At 49.2% G+C, this 19,702-nt stretch overlaps 1 protein-coding gene across 2 annotated transcripts in view; it reads right to left on the bottom strand.

The window, feature by feature from the left end:
• LOC147711214 (DPY30 domain-containing protein 1-like) overlaps nucleotides 1–19,702 on the bottom strand; it is a 203,223-nt gene that overhangs the window by 163,252 nt on the left and 20,269 nt on the right. The window contains exons 1-2 of one of the 2 annotated variants that reach the window (XM_086920124.1): nucleotides 5,716–5,784; nucleotides 4,163–4,325 (exon numbers count right to left, since the gene is read on the bottom strand). In XM_086920124.1, the coding sequence (XP_086776250.1) occupies nucleotides 4,163–4,315 (153 nt within the window). In that variant the 5' untranslated portion in view covers nucleotides 4,316–4,325; nucleotides 5,716–5,784. Of the gene's footprint in view, nucleotides 1–4,162; nucleotides 4,326–5,715; nucleotides 5,785–19,702 lie in introns of those variants that run through there. The other variant, XM_086920123.1, reaches the window with a different exon arrangement.

Consider the following 19,702-nt stretch of genomic DNA (forward strand, 5'->3'; position numbering starts at 1 on the left):
CGAGTACAGCTTCGCGTCAATATTAAGCAGGGCTATGGGACGGAATGAAGTACAGTGCTCCGGGTCCTTCCCCGGCTTCGGCAGGACCGTGATCACCGCCTCCGCCAGGGTCCCGGTATTCACTCCGGACGTAGCCATGTCATTAAAGAGGGCGACAAGGAAGTCGCACACCTCAGTCGCGTAGGTCTGATAGAAGACTGCAGTGTACCCGTCCGGGCCGGGGGCTTTATGTAATTTCAAGTTTCTAATGGCGGAGAGGACTTCCTCTCTCGAGATCGGAGCTTCTAACAGGTCGTTCCACGCACTAGAGACCTGCGGGAGCGGTAAGCGTCGCAGGAACTCCCGTTGCGCTGCAGCATCCAACTCCTCACCCGTATACAAAGCGGCATAGAAGCGGCCAAATATGTCCGCTTTCACCCCGTCACGATGGTGGAGTACTCCTGCGGGGTCCCTGATCCCCCCTATGTATTCTCGTTCCCTCTTGTCCCGTAGTTGCCGGGCCAAGTGTCTACCAATCTTATTACCACTGGAGTATGAGTGCCGCCCCAGCCGCAGAAGAGTGACCTCGGCCCTGTTTGCATAGTGTGCCTTCAGTTTGCCCCTAACCGCCGTCAGGGGACGCAGGGTGACCCTCGAGGGGTTGATCTTATGAGCCCTCTCGAGCTCCAGCACCTCTGCTTCCAGCGCCTCCCGTTCCTTCCTACGCAGAGTGTTAAGTTGCGAATTGAGGCCCAAGCACGTCCCTCTGATCGTCGCCTTGAAGGCGTCCCACGTAGTCGTCAGAGAAGTGTCCGACGGGGGATTACAATCGAAAAAATCACGGATGGCCTGGCGCAAGGTTCGGTTGGAAACTTCGTCTCTAACCACCGATGCCGGGAAGTACCACTTTCGGCTCGCGGTGTCGGGCGGCGACCAACAGAGAGTGAGCACCAAGAGGCTGTGATCCGACACCGAGATCGGAAGAATGGCGGCATCCAGAATGTCCCCTTTGAGGGATTGACTAAGGAAGACGTGGTCCAAGCGAGAGTAGGAGTGGTGCACATGTGAGAAAAATGTGTAGTCTTTCACGGCGGGGTGGAAAAACCGCCATCCATCTACTAGACCCAACTCCCCCACCCCTTGCTGCGTGGAATCAGAAAAGACCCCTGTGTCCGCTCTGCGTCCCCCCGAGCTGTCCAAATCCCTGTCCCACACCAAATTAAAATCACCCAACATGAACAAGAGCCCCTCCGCAAAGTCCCCCACCTTCACCAGCAGTTCTTGCAGATACTTGTTCTGACCGGCATTGGGCAGATATACCACCACAAACGTACACAACCTACCCTGAATGTGCCCCTTAAACATCAGCCAGCGACCCTCCCTGTCGTTGCGGACCTCCACTGGTTGAAAATGCAACGTAGCCCTGAACAGAAGTGCCACCCCCCGGTGCTTCGTGACAGCAGAGGACCTGTAGACAATGGGGTACGCCCTATGGCGGAGCCTCAACTCATCCTTCCGTGCCAAGTGTGTTTCTTGCAATCCAACTACATCAAGGTGATGGTCCATCACATACTTCAGAACCCTCTGCCGCTTCTGAGGCGAATTCCTGCCTTTAACATTCCACGTCCCTACACTAAGCGGCATAGCAGATACAAACCCCCGAACCCGCTCTCCGCATGCCAAGTCTCATCCACCCCGCAGCCAGCCCCGCCCCCAGGCAGTAGACAACCAGTCGCTTCCAGAACATTCGCGGCACGACATCTCCAGCAGGAAAGTACGCACTCAGCAGCAGACACACAACAGACATCCCCTTTGGCCCTCCGTCACGGGTCCCCCCCCACTGTCCCCAACAACCCCCATCCCAGCCCCACCCCAAAAGAAATGCAAACCAAACAAAGTGCAAAGTCAAAAACAAAAGTGCAGAAATAATACTCATCAAGACCAGGAGGCCGAGGTCCGTAGGAAGCCTCCCACTCAAGAAGCAGGCCTGGGGAACAAAGACACTATTCCCCATGGCCATAGTCGAGGGCGTCTCCTCCAAGAGTACTTTCAGTCTCCTCAACCAGAAGGCCCGGGCCCCTCCGGCGCCGATCCGCCATTTCCCGGGGATCACGCCGCCCCAGAGCTATGCTGTGTGGCGGCCAACGTGACTGACGCCACTGAAGCGACTGCTGCACCCCGTTCCTGCAGGCTGGCAGAGAGATCCGGCCGTTGTCTGATGGGTGAACCCCCCACCCTTTGCCAGGAAGATGAACGACGGCGCCTTCGGGATGGGGAAGCCGTCGCGGCCTGCGAAGGCGGTACATCCTCCAGGCCCAGAAGTTCTTTTGCTGCCTGAAGCGTGCGGATTTGAGCAAGGCGATTCTGCCACCTGAAAATGATCCTGAAAGGGTGCCCCCAGGAGTAGGCGATACCCCTCTCCTTCAGGAATGCTGTCACCGGTCGAAACTCCCGCCGCTTTTGCAAGGTAGACGCCGCCAGGTCTTGGTATAGCTGAGGCCGATGCTCCCGGAACTGTAGCGACTCGATGGCCCTGGCCTTGCGTAGTATCCGTTCCTTAAGCTGGAAATCGTGTACGCACACTAGGATGTCGGGGGGGGCCCCCCGCGCCGGTGCAGGCCTACCCTGTGTACTCTGTCCATCCGGATCTCCTTCGTGTCTTCCTCGTCCAGCACCTGGAGGAACAGCTCCTGGACATACCCCCGCAGGTCCCCAGCCTCACCGTCCCACGGCACCGCCCGTATTCGGATGTTATTTCTACAGGAGCGGTTTTCTAAGTCCTCTGTGTGCAATTGTAGGTCCAGATTTTGCTCGGTGAGGCGAATGATGTCTTGCTGTAGCAGGTGAACGTCGGTGGCTACGCTCAGATCTCGGTCTTCCAGGGTCGCCACCCTCTCGCCTATGCCGTCCACGTCTCTCCGCACCTCCCTCAAGTCGGAGGCTAGCTGCGCCCTGAGTTCGGAGATGTCCTCCTTGATGGAGGTAAACAGCTCGGTCATAAAGGCTTTCGTCGCCGGGGCCTCATCGTCCGATTGTTTCGACGACCCACTCGCTCCAGGGGAAGCCGGTTGCTGAGAAGATTTCGGGGCATTGTCTTTCCCTTGGCCCCGTTTGCGCGGCACGGTAGACATGGCGGCTCACAGCGCTCCGACCCGACACCACGTGGCGCAGGATAGTGGCGGGCGCCTCAGGCAGTCCAAACGCACAACAAGGCGCGCTCTGTAGCTTCCAGCTGTGCCCAGCCCCACGTACACAGCCACTCGATCCGTGGGTCCCACCGGAGCCCAGGCAGGGTAAAGCCCAAGTGTCGGCGCCTGCTTTCCAACGCCCTCCGGGCCTTCGTGCGATGCAAGATGCGCCGGTATCCACTGGCCAGTTCCGCGCCCTTACTCCACAGTAGCTTCGGCGGCCCACAGTGCTCAGGCCCCGTGCCTCGTGGCCAAGTTCGATGGCGGGCTCCGCCGTTCAGTTCAAACGCTCACCATCACCTGCTCTGTAGATGCCGGCTGTGTCCAGCCCCACGTGTGCGGTGGCGGGTGGCGCTGAACGGGGACGCCTCCGAATCCCGTGTGCCTCAATCAGTGCTGAAAACCAGTGCAGCAATACCCCAAGGGCAAGGGGGCTGATCCGGGTCCGTTGCCAGGTCCACCAGTCACCGGAATGCAGCTACTCTCCGTCTTCCGTCTGCTCCGACTTCCTCAGGGCAGCTCCTGGGCCCCGCCCATCGACCACGCCGGGCCTCGATGTCAGGAGAGCCCGGAGTCTCACAGGCCGTGGGGCGCGTTCGATCTCAGGGGCAAACTCGGGGTCGCACTGCTCCAGCGACCACACCAAGGCTAACCGCTCCGTCAGGTGGACTTCCCCACCGCTTTTGGGGCGGGTGGACTCCCACAGATTTGTGCTATTAAAAGCTTTGTAGGGTCAGCGCCGGAGCGGCACGGAAAGGCGTCCTACTCCGCCGCCATCTTGACCACCCATGCATACTGTACTTTTAACTGCTTTATTAATTTTAAATGTTCTACTGATTTAATGACACTTTAATCATCAGATGTAGATTGAAAAAAGATTGCGACTGACTGACCAAATATGTCTAGCACATGGGGGAAGGCAGTAAAATTAAGAATACAAATGTTGTTCTTTAAAATCAAAGCAACACATGATTGTACTGTTTCCAGTTTCATACCTGCTCCCCTCCGATGATGTTCTTCCTGTATTTGAGCAGCCAGTGCGCCAGATACTCGATGGGATCCATTGGGCGATGCTCAGCCACCTCGGTCAAGCCTTCTGCCAGACATTTCCCAAGGCACTTCTTCAGGTACTCCGAATCCATCCCCATCTTTGCGCCTCTGCAACAAGAGCAGCAATGGAAGGAGATCTGTGAATGTCATCACACTTTTACTGTGCCCTTTAGCTGTTAACAAAGAAAAACCCTCCTCGCCCAAACCATGCACATTCAAGACATTCTCTGGATCAGGTGTATAACGCAAGCCCCTGCAGCACAAAGGCACACCCAAGCCTTCAGGGGGCTCCAAACCCTTAAGGGGCCGCCTGTTCAATGAAAGGCCAATGAATATTTGTGAGACTCAGGGGCCCTTCATCATGTTTTGGAGAAGGAACCTCATTTTGGGTTACGCCAGTGCTCTAGACCACTGGCGTAACAAACTTTGAGGGGACCTCCGTGGAAGATACATGGAGGGGCACCCTCTGAGCTCAATCAAGAGCTCCCCGGCCAGAGTTGTGTGTTAAGGGTTGCCCCCTGTAGCGTGCCCCCACCCCCGCTCACATCCCAAAATCGCTCACTTCAGATCGACTCCATGGATTTCATTCTGCTGTTCCCATAAAAAACGTAAGATCTTACACAGTGACTTGGTTTGTCCTTATAAAGGAGTCTTTCAAGAGTGCACCTGTGCTCTGATCTTTGCATACCCCAAATCATCACTGGTTTCTGCTTCAGTCTAACGTCTCAAAGAAACTCCCAAAGTGTAAAAGCTTACTTTTGAGGACTTTTTTTAAAAATAAAAACACATTTCTCTTACATCACTCACTTATTTGTATGTCCCTGATTTGTCCTCCTATGAGCCCTGAAAATGATGGTAATTATATAGAGGGTGCAATTCCTTCCCAACACAAAAAATATTTTTGGGATATTGTTTTGGGAACCTGCCAATAAAAATCACTTTTCAAAAATGGGGATTACTGTGCCCTTGTTGAAGAGTCCCGATATAAAAGCCGGGATTGCACAAAAGATAACAGAAAATATGGGGGGAAGTGGGTGTGTCCCTTTCATACTTTCCATCCCTTGTGAAAAACGTAACTAATAAATATAACATACATTTGAGAAGCAATGTTGAAGATATTTTTGAATAAGATGTATTGGTAGTTGCTGAAACATTTCTGTAATGAGGTTTGAAGAGATTGTGTGTATTGAAAGTTTATAAAATAATAAAAATACGTTTAATAAAAAAAATTGAAATAGTTCAATCAATACCATTAAACGTTGGGGTAAGCCATAATTCACTGTGATCTAAAACAACTCAATTTATTTGGAAAAAAAACCGCTGTCCAGCTCAGGCAGTACAAGGAGTGGTGGAGGTATTTAAAGCTTGGCTATTATAACAGAGGACCTGCACAAGGAACACATTCATTGGATATGAAAACATAGCCAGTCCATAAAATAATCTATTCTGTTAACCCTCAATTAAGGATTAAAATGTATGTTGGTGCTAAGTGTATTACCTATTAAAGTGTGTCAAAGATCCGGGCTCTTGGGTATTTGTCCCAAGCAAGAAATCATTTGCAACATGGACCACCTGACAGTAAGGAAATTCAAAAATGGCATTATAATTTTTACAGTCAAAATAATAGACGTGATAAAACATACAAGAACACAGAAGTAAGTCATAACGAACTGTTGGAAAAGAAAAAGATTATGAATCTTTAAAAAAAACTGCCTGCAGGCAACGTAAAGGATAATGAGCAGTAAATTTAAAGAACAGGAATCACCGTTTATTCAACATGTTTTTTTAAAAGAAATAGACATCAGACAAGTTTAATAAATCAAAACAAGGAGGCCAACTGAACTAACAAGATGGAAGATTGGGTAAATATAATGAACGGTGAAAACAACATTAACAAGAAAGACAGATTATGAGAAGGAAATGTGAGTCAGCGTTTAGCATTTCTTGAAAACAGGATATAGTTGCCAAGGATAGACTACATAACACGGCTTTCTCACCGCTAAATGGAAATCCCATGAAAAAAGAACTAGGACACCTGTCAGCAGAACATCACAGAATAATATATATCTATATCAAATCTTTTTATCCTCATGAATTTGTAAAGTCCGAGGCATGAGGGCGAAATCTGTCCAAAACCAAGAACTGAGGAGTAACTACCTTATTTGCAGGGACAAAAACACTCCACGAGTCCAATCAGTTATGTCTGAATATTTTAACTTTAATACACAGTCAGTATTTCAAAGCTCCAAATTATTGGAAGCGTTTAAAGCATATATTCGGGGCATCTCCCTATCCAAACACGTCGGTTCCCTGAAATCAATCAGAACTGTACTAAACAATATTGAAAACGCATTGCAAACTCTTGATGGGAGATTTAGTGAAATGGGTGACAAATATATATAAACTAATATTAGCCAACAACAACTGCTGTTCAGGGACACAAGTGACCCAGAAATAACATTTCTTGGCAAACATGCTAGAGCCCGACAGTACAGAGCATGGGAAGGACCGATCAGAACCCTTCCTTAGGTTTTCCGTTGATCAGTATCATACACGACTATTTCGTCCATTCGCAAACCTGATGGTAGCTTGGCTAATGTGTATTTCTCTCAACTTTGTACATCTAAAGGCACAACACGTCTCAATAACTACTACTTAGATGGCATTTCTATTGTATGGGTCGACGATGCATTCAGAAAAACACTCAGTAAGCCCTTGTAAACATCACCAATATAGAAACAGCAATTGACGCAGTAACCAGTGACAAAAGGGATGTATGACGGTACAACGCGTACCGTTTCAACGCATGCCTTTACAACGCGTCTTTAACAACGCAAGTCATAACAACGACTTGCGTTGTTGGGCGCGGATAGTAAATAGTATAATATACTATTCTAACACCAGTCCCAGTGGATAGTAGGGAAGGTGTGGGAATAGTAAATATACTATTCTTTATCCTTTAGCGCCCTCCAGCGCAAGTCGTGGTTACGACTTGCGTTGTAAAGGGTGCGTCGTAAAAGCACTGCGGGGTAACATCCGCGTTGAAAAGGATGTTTACCGACAAAAGACCTAGCATTGGACAAACTGATGGCTGAATTTTATGAAACATGCAAGATTTCCCATCTGCTTGCTGCATACAGTGAGGATCTTGAGATGGGGACTGTCAGAACTCACGGGACACACTGAGGTTACCGGGTGCCACCATGGGGGTTGAGGCCCTTTACTCTTGATCTTGCAAATTCCTCCATGTAATGTATCATTCACAGGCACTGGTTCACCTAGTGCATACATATGGCATAGACACACTCCACAGCACTGTTACCTCCCTGTACTGTACCAATAACAGGCACACATACACCCAGCCCATACATTAAACATGTATGCACGGCAAAGCACAGTATCCTTCAAGAACTGTACCTCTCATAGGCACAAACACATCCAGCACATACATTTATCCTGCACGCACTGCACAGCACTACATCCTTCATGTACTGTACCACTCATAGGCACACATACATCCAGCACATGCATTTACCATGCATTCGATGTAACACAGCACTACATCCTTCATGTATTGTATCCCACTTAGGCACACATACTCCCAGTACATACATTCAGCATGAATGTACTGCACAGTACTGCATTAACACTGTATCATACATTTTCCAGGCAAAGATACACCGAGTGCAGATAAACCACTCATGTGGTGCACAGCACTACACATCAAACCCATGCAGGCCAAGGGTGAGTTAAGCACACAGCAGCAGAACTTTAACTGAGTGAGCCCTATAGGCCTTACTCCATTGACAGGTTAAAAAGGACCAGTTCACTCCTACTGATCACTACATGTTATGCTGCCACAACCACTCGTGTGCTGCCTAACTCCTGGTGAAGGCAGTAGCCTCTCACCACTAGGAGGGTTGCGCTTTGGGCACCCCTCCCAGTCTAACAAGATCGCAATCCGTGAGACAGACCTATGTTATGGTGAACAAGCATGATCTGTGTTTGGCTGTGACAACAAAATATCAGCATTAGGGATCAAGACATCAGTAAAGTTGGGGAACTCAGGGCAGGGGTGCACGTCCATGACCATGCGGAGGACTTTTCTGTCCGAATAGGGACAACACTTTCTCCTTCTTTGAGAGTGGTGGTGACAACTCTATTACTTAAACCAGATAAGTACGTCATGCAAAGTGCCTCCTATCGTCTACCCAACAAACTAAGTACGCATCAGACATCCATGCCTTCAGGAAGCAACTTAAGACATTTCTATTCAAAAACCGCGCCCCGCCAACTTCAAACAGACATATCCACTTTGCTCCACCATCTCTTACTTCTCTCAGAAGTCATCGACTCTCCCTAAATGTTCGTCTTATCTCTAATATTCACTCCCCCCTTCTCACCCCCAAAGCCCGGTTTAATGTTTACTGTACAGATAAAATCTAATTGCACACTTATTATACATTCCAGTAATATTTAAATGTTGGTACATTGTAAAGCACTCTGATACTATTTGGAGAAGAAGCGTTATAGAAACCCTAGATAGCAAAATCGTATCTAAGGTCATAGCCAAAAGAATAATTCTGTTGATAGACAAATCAATCCTGCTAGACCAGAGAGGTTTTGCAACTGGTAGATCCACAAGATACAATTTGATCACCTTTTTTCACTTGTCCATCAAATTAGACCCAACATAAATGCCATTTGGGTCCTTCTGAATGCTAAAAGGTTCTGATTCACTCCAGTGGCATTTGTATTCACTATTTTTTGGAAACCATTATAGGCGCCTACTCAATCTCTTTAACCAAACTCTTATACACTCGACTCTCTGCGAGAATGTGCATCAATCACTGCCTTCCCACCAAGGGGTTCGGCATAAGCTGGGGTACTAAACAGGCTTTCTTCCATTTTCTGCCCCCGTTTCCCTTACATTTTGCCCTTGCTATTGAGCCCTTGGTCTGCTGGCTAAAAAATCACTATTCCCTTAAAGGCAAAGCCTTCCCAGATACAAAATTAATTGCCTCATTGTATGATGTCCTTGTAAAGGGATGAGTTATGGTCTTCAAAAAATAAAACCCAATCTAACCGCTGTTTTAGATGAGGTCTTCAAAAAATAAAACCCAATCTAACCGCTGTTTTAGATGAGGTCATCAAGTTTGTTTTGCTTTCAGGTATCCAGATAACCTGGGCAAAGTCTGAAATCCTACCATTAACAGCAGAGACACATGCCCAAAATTAGACATTCCCCCTCAGATGGTGGAACAATTCAACTCACTATTAGGGCGATGTCTGTAAGTTCTCAGTTGGAGGTTCTGTTTCTTCATTGAGACAGGAACTGGTGTGGTACACAGCTTAAGAACGACATGCATCCTCCTCCTAATTAAAGACCATACTGTGTGAAATGACAGCCCTACCTTATCAACCGGCATTCCATACTGGGGAATTAGCAGAAAACATAAGTTCCTTTAGATGGGTGCTCCAAAAAAATGGTATTATATTCCCAAATAGAACTTTCCTAAATAAACTTCAGCTATAATCAGGGAAATAGACAGGCATGATGTATCTGTCTCTCAATGGGTGCTCCTTACAAAGTGACAGCTAAGCGGGTTCAGAGCGGAATTTGATTCCCATCATGATATTACTGCATGTTGGTAATGGGAAGGGCAAAGGCTCCAGACAATAATGTAATTTCAACCTCCTTCAGCAATTTCCAGACAGCTTCAGTATTGTTACTTTGACCAGCGTCTGCCAAGATAGCTACACACTTGTCAATTCTCTGACTGGCTTTACATCTGCAGAACATATATTTTCAACGTTGACAGGTTCTGACATCACATATTATTGATCTTGCAAGTTGAAAGCTGCCTTACAGATTCACTAAACACTGCAGCTTCTATTTGGTAATAATACCTGTGGGTCATTTCTTTACTTGCAGTACAGTATCATCCCCTTTTGTATTACATGCAGTGCAGCCAGTTTGACAGTTCACAGCAGCTGTGTGCCATGTTCATGAAAAACATGCAAACTGTGGGCGGTCTATTATCTGGGATACCCATTTTTAGGTCTCGCCTATGCTACGCGCATGCGTTCAATAGGAAAAAGACCTAATCGAAATCGCCTTGGCTTTTCAGCCAAACACGTGCACTCGTTCCATTGCCTTCAATGGCAACGCGTGCGCGTGAAGAGATTCACTTGCGGAAGCGAGCGCCACCATATGTTTGTAAATAACTTACAAACACATGGTGCCCCTGGCTCACTCCCACAATGGAATCTCATTCTGAGGCCCAGCGCGCGCCTCCAGATCAGTGGTTCTCGCGCCTGTTGTCTGATTCCTCACTGCTCGCGGTTCCTCTCTGATAAGCCCCCCCCTTGCAGAGGAATTACTGGGGGTGAGGTCGGGGGTGTCCTGGGTGCATCTGCGAGGAGTAGACGTCAGTGATTACCTTGTAAGTCCCCGCGCGGGGCTCCGTCAGCTGCGTGCTGGTGCCTAACGTTGATTTAGTGGCACGCTCTGTGGGCTCCCCCTCCTCTCGCGTGCCTGGGCTGTCCCGGGGACGGAGCCTGCCTGCACTGGCTCCTGCTGAGGGAGGGCAGTGCTTCACAGCCCCTCAGATCACCATGGGCGTTGTTTGCCTGCTGCTGTCGGTCTTTGTCCTGGCTGCAGTTCCGTCAAAGGCGAGTACCAGTGCGTCTTGTTTCTGGAAGCGAGCGATGTCGCACTTTACCTTTAAATAATCTTTTTGTTTGTCAATTGATGCACTTTTGCACTAGGTGGCTCTGGACTGAGCTCCGAAGCTGCGCCGCTGTTAACCCACTTTGCCCTTGCCTGCCCCGCTCGACTCCCCATGAGTCGGCTCCTCTCTCCTCACACCTCTCTCCTCCTCCTCCTCCTCCTCGGTTCAGCTCCGCACGGTTCGGTGCACTGTCTTGCGTCCGTCTGCACCAAGCGAGATTTGTTCAGACCCAAAACCTTCTTAACGGAGGCCTGGGGACATATTTAAACACTTGTTTATCTTGCTGTGAAGGGGTGTTCTCAGTACTACAAATACAGTAAGTACCTCTTTCCTTCAGCTGGGCGCTCCTAGTCTTGTGAGGAGGGCTGTTTTCTGAAACCTTGACCTTATGGGTACAGGTGCGCAAGCCTTCATCATTTTTTCCCTAGAATCCTGCCCTGAAGCCCGCAGGCTACACATGCCTCTCTGTGGCAGGTAGGTGAACCCTCTCAGTTGTCTTATTCAGTGTTAAGTGTTTTGAAGATGACATACATATGTCTGCAACAGTTGCATTAGTCTTATGAGCTGTTATGCTGCACTTCTAACATGTGGCCTACAGTCTACATAGAGTTCTCAGTGACTGGTGCCTTCTGAGCTGGCTTATTCAGGTTAGAACATGTGACCTACAGAATTCAAATCTCACAGCAGGTTCATTAACCTTGCATGCTTTCTCACTAGAGTTCTTGTTTGTAAGGTGCTGCTGGCATTGAGATCTCTGCTGCAAGTACATTCACCACCTGAGCAGTCTCTCTGTGAATTGCAGAGGGCTGATTAATATGACAGTCGGCATCTGGCGCATTAACCTCCCTTACTAGATTTCCAGCCGTTCGCCTGAAGTTGAGAATATTCTGTGCAGCAGGTGTGTTAGCCGACAGGACTACCTCATCAGGTGACATTTGTCCACCCGTGGCAATAACAACACTTTCAGGAGTTTTTCATCACTTGGCTCTCTCAAAGCTACAGTCTTGTTTATCGAAACAGATGTGCACATTTTTGTTGAAAATCCAGCGACAGAGTTCATTCTTACTGGAAACAGTATAGAGCACAAGCTTGCATTTCAAAACCAAAACAACAGTCACACGGTCAGCCCAATAAGTTCTTGGTGGTACCAACAAATTTATCCAGCACCCTCCTACCACCCTACTAAGAATGTCACCAGGCTTCAGCAAAGGCTTTATAATTAGTGCAGAATCATATTTCCGCACTAATTACAAAGATTCTCTGAGAAAAAAACTTGCCTTTAAAAAAGTTGCAGCTGTTTATTGTTTTCTTATTTTTGGACCACATGTCCCTAGCCTGCATACTTGTTTATTCTTGTCTGGGTGTAGACTCATTAATCGTGCTTCTGACAGGCCACAAGGAAGCAAATTAAAGGCTGCTAATAAAAATAATGTGTGGCCTTGCTGTTTACCTGGGAGAGTGTTCCATCACAGTGCAGCTTTAAAAAACAAGCATTTACAATGCAACAGTCTCGCCTTTGCAAATGTTAGAGCTATTGGCATTGTAAATGACAAAATTGTTATTTATGTGTTGGTTTTAAAAACAGATAAATAAATGGCATTGTCATTTACAATGCCAATAGCTAATCTCTCGCAAATGCGAGACCTATTGCATTTGCACCCACACACACACAGAGCCACACACACACAGAGCCACACACACAGAGCCAGACACACAGAGCCACACACACAGAGCCACACACACACAGAGCCACACACACACAGAGCCACACACACACAGAGCCACACACACACAGAGCCACACACACACAGAGCCACACACACACAGAGCCACACACACACACAGAGCCACACACACACACACACAGAGCCACACACACACACACACAGAGCCACACACACACACACAGAGCCACACACACACACACACAGAGCCACACACACACACACAGAGCGCCACACACAGCGCCACACACACAGAGCGCCACACACACAGAGCGCGGTTGTATGATTTTACTACGCATTCCGTTGCAACGCATGCCTTTTCCACGCATGCGTTACAACGAGAATGCCACTGCCACGAATATGCTTTACAACGAAAATGCCTTTACCACGCACAGTTATACTTCGTTTTTCGTTGTATAACTATGCTTGTTAATGGCATTTTCATTGTAAATGCTTTTTTCGATCCCTTCCCCCATTCCTTATATATTCCCGAAAATCAATAAAAGTTAGTATAATTAAAAAAATACTCACTGTTTGTCATAGACGGACTTCTCCTTCAATGTAAATTGGTCTCTTTTCTATTTTTTTTGTTATGGAAGTACGTGGACGCACGTACGTTATTACGTCGTTAGGGAGGCTGGCTTTTTGCATGAAGGACGAAAGGCACAAATCATTCTCTTTATGGTAAGTGTGATTTCTTTTTTTAAACTCAATCTTTTTGTTGGGGGGGGACCCCCCCCCCAACCCCCCTAGCCCCCTTTTTTTTTATTCTACCTTTACCACACATTCCTTTACTACGTATTTCGTAGTAAGGAAATGCGTGGTAAAGGCTTTACGTGGTAACCACGCATGCGTTGTAAAGCATGCATGGTTAAGTACAGCGTGGAAACGGCCTCGTTGTAGTGGCTGTTTCCCACAGAGCGCCACACACACAGAGCGCCACACACACAGAGCGCCACACACACAGAGCGCCACACACACAGAGCGCCACACACAGAGCGCCACACACAGAGCGCCACACACACACACAATGCCACACACACACAGAGCGCAACACACACACAGAGCGCCACACACAGACACAGAGCGCCACACACAGACACAGAGTGCCACACACACAGAGCCACACACACACATACACAGAGCATAATTCCAAGAACCAGCAAAGGCTCGAAGCATAGGAACCAGGTTACACAGTATTCCCTTTTCATGGCTGCCTGCCCCCTCCTTCCTCCTGCCCTTCCTTCCTCCTGCCCCCCCCCTCCTCTCGGCAGCATGTTCTGCTCTCTGAATCAATTATCAGTTGAGATTTCCAAAGCTGGTCAGTCAGCATTCGGGCAGTCATTCCCCAGTTTAGGCCGATCACCTACATACCTACTCATTGCCCGAGTTTCTAACCTCGTTCCGACAGCTGCCCCGCCTCTGCACATCTACTGAATAACACAGCAGCACTGCACATTCCCAAACAGCTGCGCTAACACTCCATGGGTCGTTAGAAATGTACAATAGATGCTTAAGATGTATCTGCAATTACATTCCCTGGGTGTGTAACCGCCTTTAATGACATTTCCACAATCGTAAAGAATCTAGAATTATGCGGTTAGGCTTCCTTGTAACCTTTGACATTGGTAGTCAGACTGCAAGCGTAACGGGATATATACAGCTACATACTACAGGGACATTTACACACCTACGTTTCCTGGCTGTGGAGGTTACATCATCTAGTAATTCCAGTGTGTACACATGTATGGTTACCTTCCACAGTCATTCCCTTGTATTAAGACATCTGGGACGGTACTTTCAGGGCATCCAGGCGTCTACAGCAACAATGGTTTGGCAGGCTGCCATCTAGGCTTACATTCACTTGGTATGCAGGCGCTAGTTACATTCCCTTCACAGACAGGCCTCTTGACACTGAACCCCGTAAGGACAGACATCTAAGGTTACACCCCCTTGGTAGGGAGCATCACTGGTTATATTCTCTGGGTATCCCGGCATCCTCCTCTACCCTCCTGGGGTATTGTGGTCCCTACACTGAAGGAGACCCTGTGCCCTTTATAAGTCTGGGGCTGAGACCCCACAGGGTCACCTTGGAGGGGACAAGGTGTCGACCACCGTCTGCATATTTGCAACTATGTGAATAGCGATCCCATTGCTGTTTTGGGGGGAGGGGTGAAGACTTGGAGCATATAAGAGTGGGGGTGGGGTGTCAAAGGAAGAGCACACACTTCAGTGGGAGAAAGCCTTGTGGCAGATTAGGAAGTGGGTGTGACCGGGTCACTGGCGAGAGGCGTCCACTGCAGGGTAAGAGGGGGCTGTACTCCCTTTAGCAGTTAGAGGGGGGCACAAATTAGTCAGTACATGTGAAGGCAAAGGTGTAAATTAGGACCATCAGACTTTGGATCCATCAGCGTCTGACAACAGGAGGGGTGCTATCTGGGAAATATGTCTGGATAGAGAGATAATCCTCGAGAAGGCGGGCCAGCGAACAGTGAAGGCACGCTATACAGCGCCCCCTACAGCCCTGCAGAATGGACCAGCCGCAGCGCCTAAATGCGACTTCAGAGACCGTGGGAACGAAATACACCCGCGCTCTCCAAGCGAAATCATAAACACACCCCGCACTCTCCAAGTGAAATACGCAGCATTTTCAGAGAGCGGTAAAACTATCTTGCGAGCCCAACTCTCCCCTCATGAGCCAGGAGTTTACAAGGGAAGTCGTCACCCCAGGCAAGCCATGTCCGTGAGGGTGAAGGTGAGAGGGTATGTGAGGGTGAGTGAGGGTGTGAGGGAAGGTGTGTGAGGGTGTGAGAGGGTGTGAGAGGGTGAGGGTGAATGGGTGTGTGAGGGTAAGTGAGGGTGTATGAGGGTGAGGTTGAGAGGGTGTGTGGGGGTGAGTGAGGGTGTTTGAGGGTGTGTGAAGGTGAGAAGGTGAGAGGGTGTGAGGGTGAGAGGGTGTGGGTGGGTGAGGGGGTGTGAGGGTGAGGGGGAGAGAGGATGTGTGAGGGTGGGTGAGAGGGTGAGTGAGGGTGTGAGAGGGTGTGTGAGGGTGAGAGGGTGTGAGAGTGAGAGGGTGTGAGGGTGAGAGGGTGAGGATGAGAGGGTGTGTGAGTGTGAGGAGGTGTGAGGGTGAGGGGGTGTGAGGGGGTGTGAGGGTGAGTGAGGGTGAGTGATGGTGAGGGGGTGTGAGGGTGAGTGAGGGTGAGGGGGTGTGAGGGTGAGGGTGAGGAGGTGTGAGGGTGAGGTGGTGTGAGGGTGAGGGGGTGTGAGGGTGAGGGGGTGTGAGGATGAGAGGGTACATGAGGTTGTGGGTGTGAGGGTGAGGGTGTGTGAGGGTGTGTGAGGGTGAGGGTGTGTGAGGGGTGTGAATGTGAGGGGGTGTGAATGTGAGGGGGTGTGAGGGTGAGGGGGTGTGAGGGTGACGGGGTGAGGGGGGGTGTGGGTGAGGGGTTGTGAGGGGGTGAGAGGGTGTGTGAGGGTGTCTGAGGGTGAGAGGGTGTGAGGGTGAGAGGGTGTGCGAGGGTGAGGGGGTGTGAGGGTGAGAGGGTTGTGAGGGTGTGAGGTTGAGGGTATGAGGGTGAGTGAGGGTGTGGGAGGGTGATGGGGGTGTGAGGGTGAGGGGATGAGGGTGTGAGTGAGGGTGTGTGAGGATGAGGGGGTGTGAGGGTGAGGAGGTGAGAGGGTGAAGGGGTGTGAGGGGGTGTGAGGGTGAGGAGGTGAGAGGGTGAGGGGGTGTTAGGGGTGAGGGGGTGTGAGGGTGAGAGGGTGTGTGAGGGTGTGTGAGGGTGTGAGGGTGTGAGGGTGAGAGGGTGAGGGGGTGAGAGGGTGAGAGGGTGAGGGGGTGAGAGGGTGAGCGGGTGTGAGGGTGAGGGGGTGTGAGGGTGAGGGGGTGAGGGGGTGGAGGGTGAGGTTGAGGGGGTGTGAGGGCGAGGCGGTGTGAGGGTGCGGTGGATGAGGGTGTGTGAGGGTGACAGGGGGGAGGATGAGGGGGTGAGGGTGAGGGGGTGAAGGTGAGGGGTTGTGAGGGTGAGGGTGTGAGGGTGAGGGGGTGAGGGTGACAGGGGTGAGGCTGTGTGAGGGGGGTGAGGGGGTGTGAGTGTGTGTGAGGGTGAGGGTGTGTGAGGGTGAGAGGGTGTAAGGGTGAGAAGGTGAGAGGGTGTGTGAGGGTGATGGGGTGTGAGGGTGGATGATGGTGAAAGGGTGAGTGAGGGTGTGAGAGGGTGGGTGAGGGTGAGAGGGTGTGAGGGTGGGTGAGGGTGAGAGGGTGTGAGGGTGAGTGAGGGTGAGTGGATGTGAGGGGGTGAAGGTATGAGGGTGAGGGGTTGTGAGGGTGAGGGGGTAAGAGGGTGAGGGGGTGTTAGGGTGAGGGGTGTGAGGGTGAGGGGTGTGAGGGTGAGAGTTTGAGGGGGGTGTGAGGGTGAGTGAGGGTGAGGGTGAGTGAGGGTGAGGGGGTGTGAGGGTGAGGGTGTGAGGGTGGGGGTGAGAGGGTGGTTGAGGGTGAGAGGGTGGGTGAGAGGGTGAGTGAGAGGGTGAGAGGGTGAGTGAGGGTGAGAGGGTGAGGTTGAGGGGGTGTGAGGGTGAGTGAGGGTGAGAGGGTGAGTGAGGGTGAGAGGGTGGATGAGGGTCAGAGGGTGAGTGAGGGTGAGAGGGTGAGTGAGAGGGTGAGGGAGGGTGAGGGAGGGTGTGTGAGGGTGAGGGTGTGAGACTGAGGGTGTGAGAGGGTGAGGGTGTGAGATGGTGAGAGGGGGTGAGAAGGTGAGAGGGTGGGTGAGGGTGAGAGGAGGTGAGAGGGTGAGAGGGTGAGGTGGTGGTGGTCACCCACTTACCGTTCACGTCAGCAGCAGCCGTTCCTTCATCTCAAGGGCTGGGTGCGGCCGCACACAGGACTGTCGGTTCGGCAGACGAGAGGGTCCCAAGCGTCCCTTAAACCCCGTTTCAAGAAGGCTCCACAAACTTCTAATGGGCCAGGAAGAGGCTTCCTTCTCCGGATGGCAGCGTTGTCTGTGACAAGGGTGAAAACAAGCGCTCGGGATGACAGGATGGCATCAACTTTCCGCTTTTAGCGCCGTCCTTTTCAGACTAGCTTGGCCTGACTTCCTGCTGGCCTAAAAGCTTGCTTATCTTCTTTATGGGGCCATCTGTTGGCATTGATGACGTGTAAGTGGTATGACGGGAACAATTAAAGATCTAGAGAGCTTTCACCTATGGCTCAATGAGAGAAACCAGTTCTTGAGATTCACTATTGAATACAATAAACACCAGCTGGCTTTCCTGGATCTTTTGATCACGTCAACATCTTCTGGTTTACAGTCAGAGCTATACCGTAAACCAATGGCCAGAAACTCCCTTTTAAGCTATGAAAGTTGTCACCCTAAAGCTTTATGGGATAACCTGCCCTATGGGCAATTCTTAAGAATTCAGCGCAATTGCTCAACCAAAGCATCTTTTATATATCATGCCAAAACTCTAGAGGAGAATCTAGCGGCTAAAAAATATCCAAAACAGCTGATCCGCAGGTCAAAGAAAAGAGCCTCTAACAACAATCGAGAGAGCCTGCTAGAACTCTTACCCCCTAAAGAGAAACAAGATCGCATCACGTGTGTGAATACCTACTGTACACAATCAAATAAGATCCAGAAAATCATTAAAACACATTGGGGGATACTGAATACAGGCACAGATAAGCTTCTTCCACCTTTGTTTGCCTTTAAGCGAGGACAGAATTTAAAAGACCAATTGGTCCACACGAGACCAAAGGCAAAGGTTTCTCGAGCAGTGGGCACTTTATGGGATATGGCAGCTGTTACAGGTCACCATCCCTGTGGCAACTGTGCGGTTTGTCCACAAACCTCAAGAACAACAAGTATTGATATAGGTACTGCACGTCCCTGGGAGCAGCGACGGTTTACAAATTGTAATAGTCAGAACCTTGTTTATCTCATAACTTGCCCCTGCAACATGAAATATATAGGGAGGACAACGCGAAAAATGAAGATCCGCATCTCTGAGCATAAGAGCTCAATCAGATGTCAGAAGCAGTTCGACTAGGCTGACTAATCATTTTTTGGAAGCAGGACATAAACCCACCGACATGAAATGGACAGTAATTGAACAGCCATTGTTCTCCACCCACATAACAGATGTAAATAAATTTCTGTTTAGGAAAGAGCAGAAATGGGTGTATAAATTTAATTCAGACAAAAATGGATTGAACGAAGACATTCCTTGGATGTCGCTAAAATATGCTGATAGAGTTACTAACTACATTTGTCTAGACAGAGTAGGGACACAAGAGTAGATTTCACTAAGACGTCCCGAAGATGTCCCACAGATGATACAAGAGTGAATTGCACTAGGACATCCCGTAGATGTCAGTATAAATATGAATGATACCAGAATTCATTTTTGATTGAAGGGCAAACATATATGATATTTGCTCTGAACACACTGGAATATGTCATAACCTTCCTTGACTTTGGGATATTACCTTATTTAATACCATATGTGCAAATCAAGTTTTCTTGAAAAATTGCGTTCCAGAAACATATGGCTTTCAAGTTTAAGCTTCTTTTATTGCAACTTTATTAACCCAAAAATATATAGATACTTTGGGAATAAGTCATTGTGTACAACAAATCAGCAATAAAAGACTACAACTCCCAAGTATTTAAAAGAGAGTGCGAAATAACGAGGCATATGCAACTCTAACAATAGTGACTACTAAGGGTAAAACTCCCACACTAGCCTTGTTCAATGGTTTCCTTGTAATTGAGAAATAGGAGAAATCTTGGTGTGTTTTTTCAAAATATTTTTTCTCAATAATACTTTATTAAAGTGCAGCCGAGATTGGGTCTTTGAATGCAATGAGGACTTCATTTCCCATGAATACACGGAGTAGCGCAGAAAAATGATGTACGCGACGTCAATCGCGCAGCACAACAATGCAGATATATGCGTGAGGCTTCCACCGGGTCGGTACATCCCCGAGACAGCTCAGAAGGACGTCAGGAGTACCGACCGGAAGGTA

This window comes from Lissotriton vulgaris, chromosome 5 (genome assembly GCF_964263255.1).
Source record: "Lissotriton vulgaris chromosome 5, aLisVul1.2, whole genome shotgun sequence".
NCBI classification, from domain to species: domain Eukaryota; kingdom Metazoa; phylum Chordata; class Amphibia; order Caudata; family Salamandridae; genus Lissotriton; species Lissotriton vulgaris.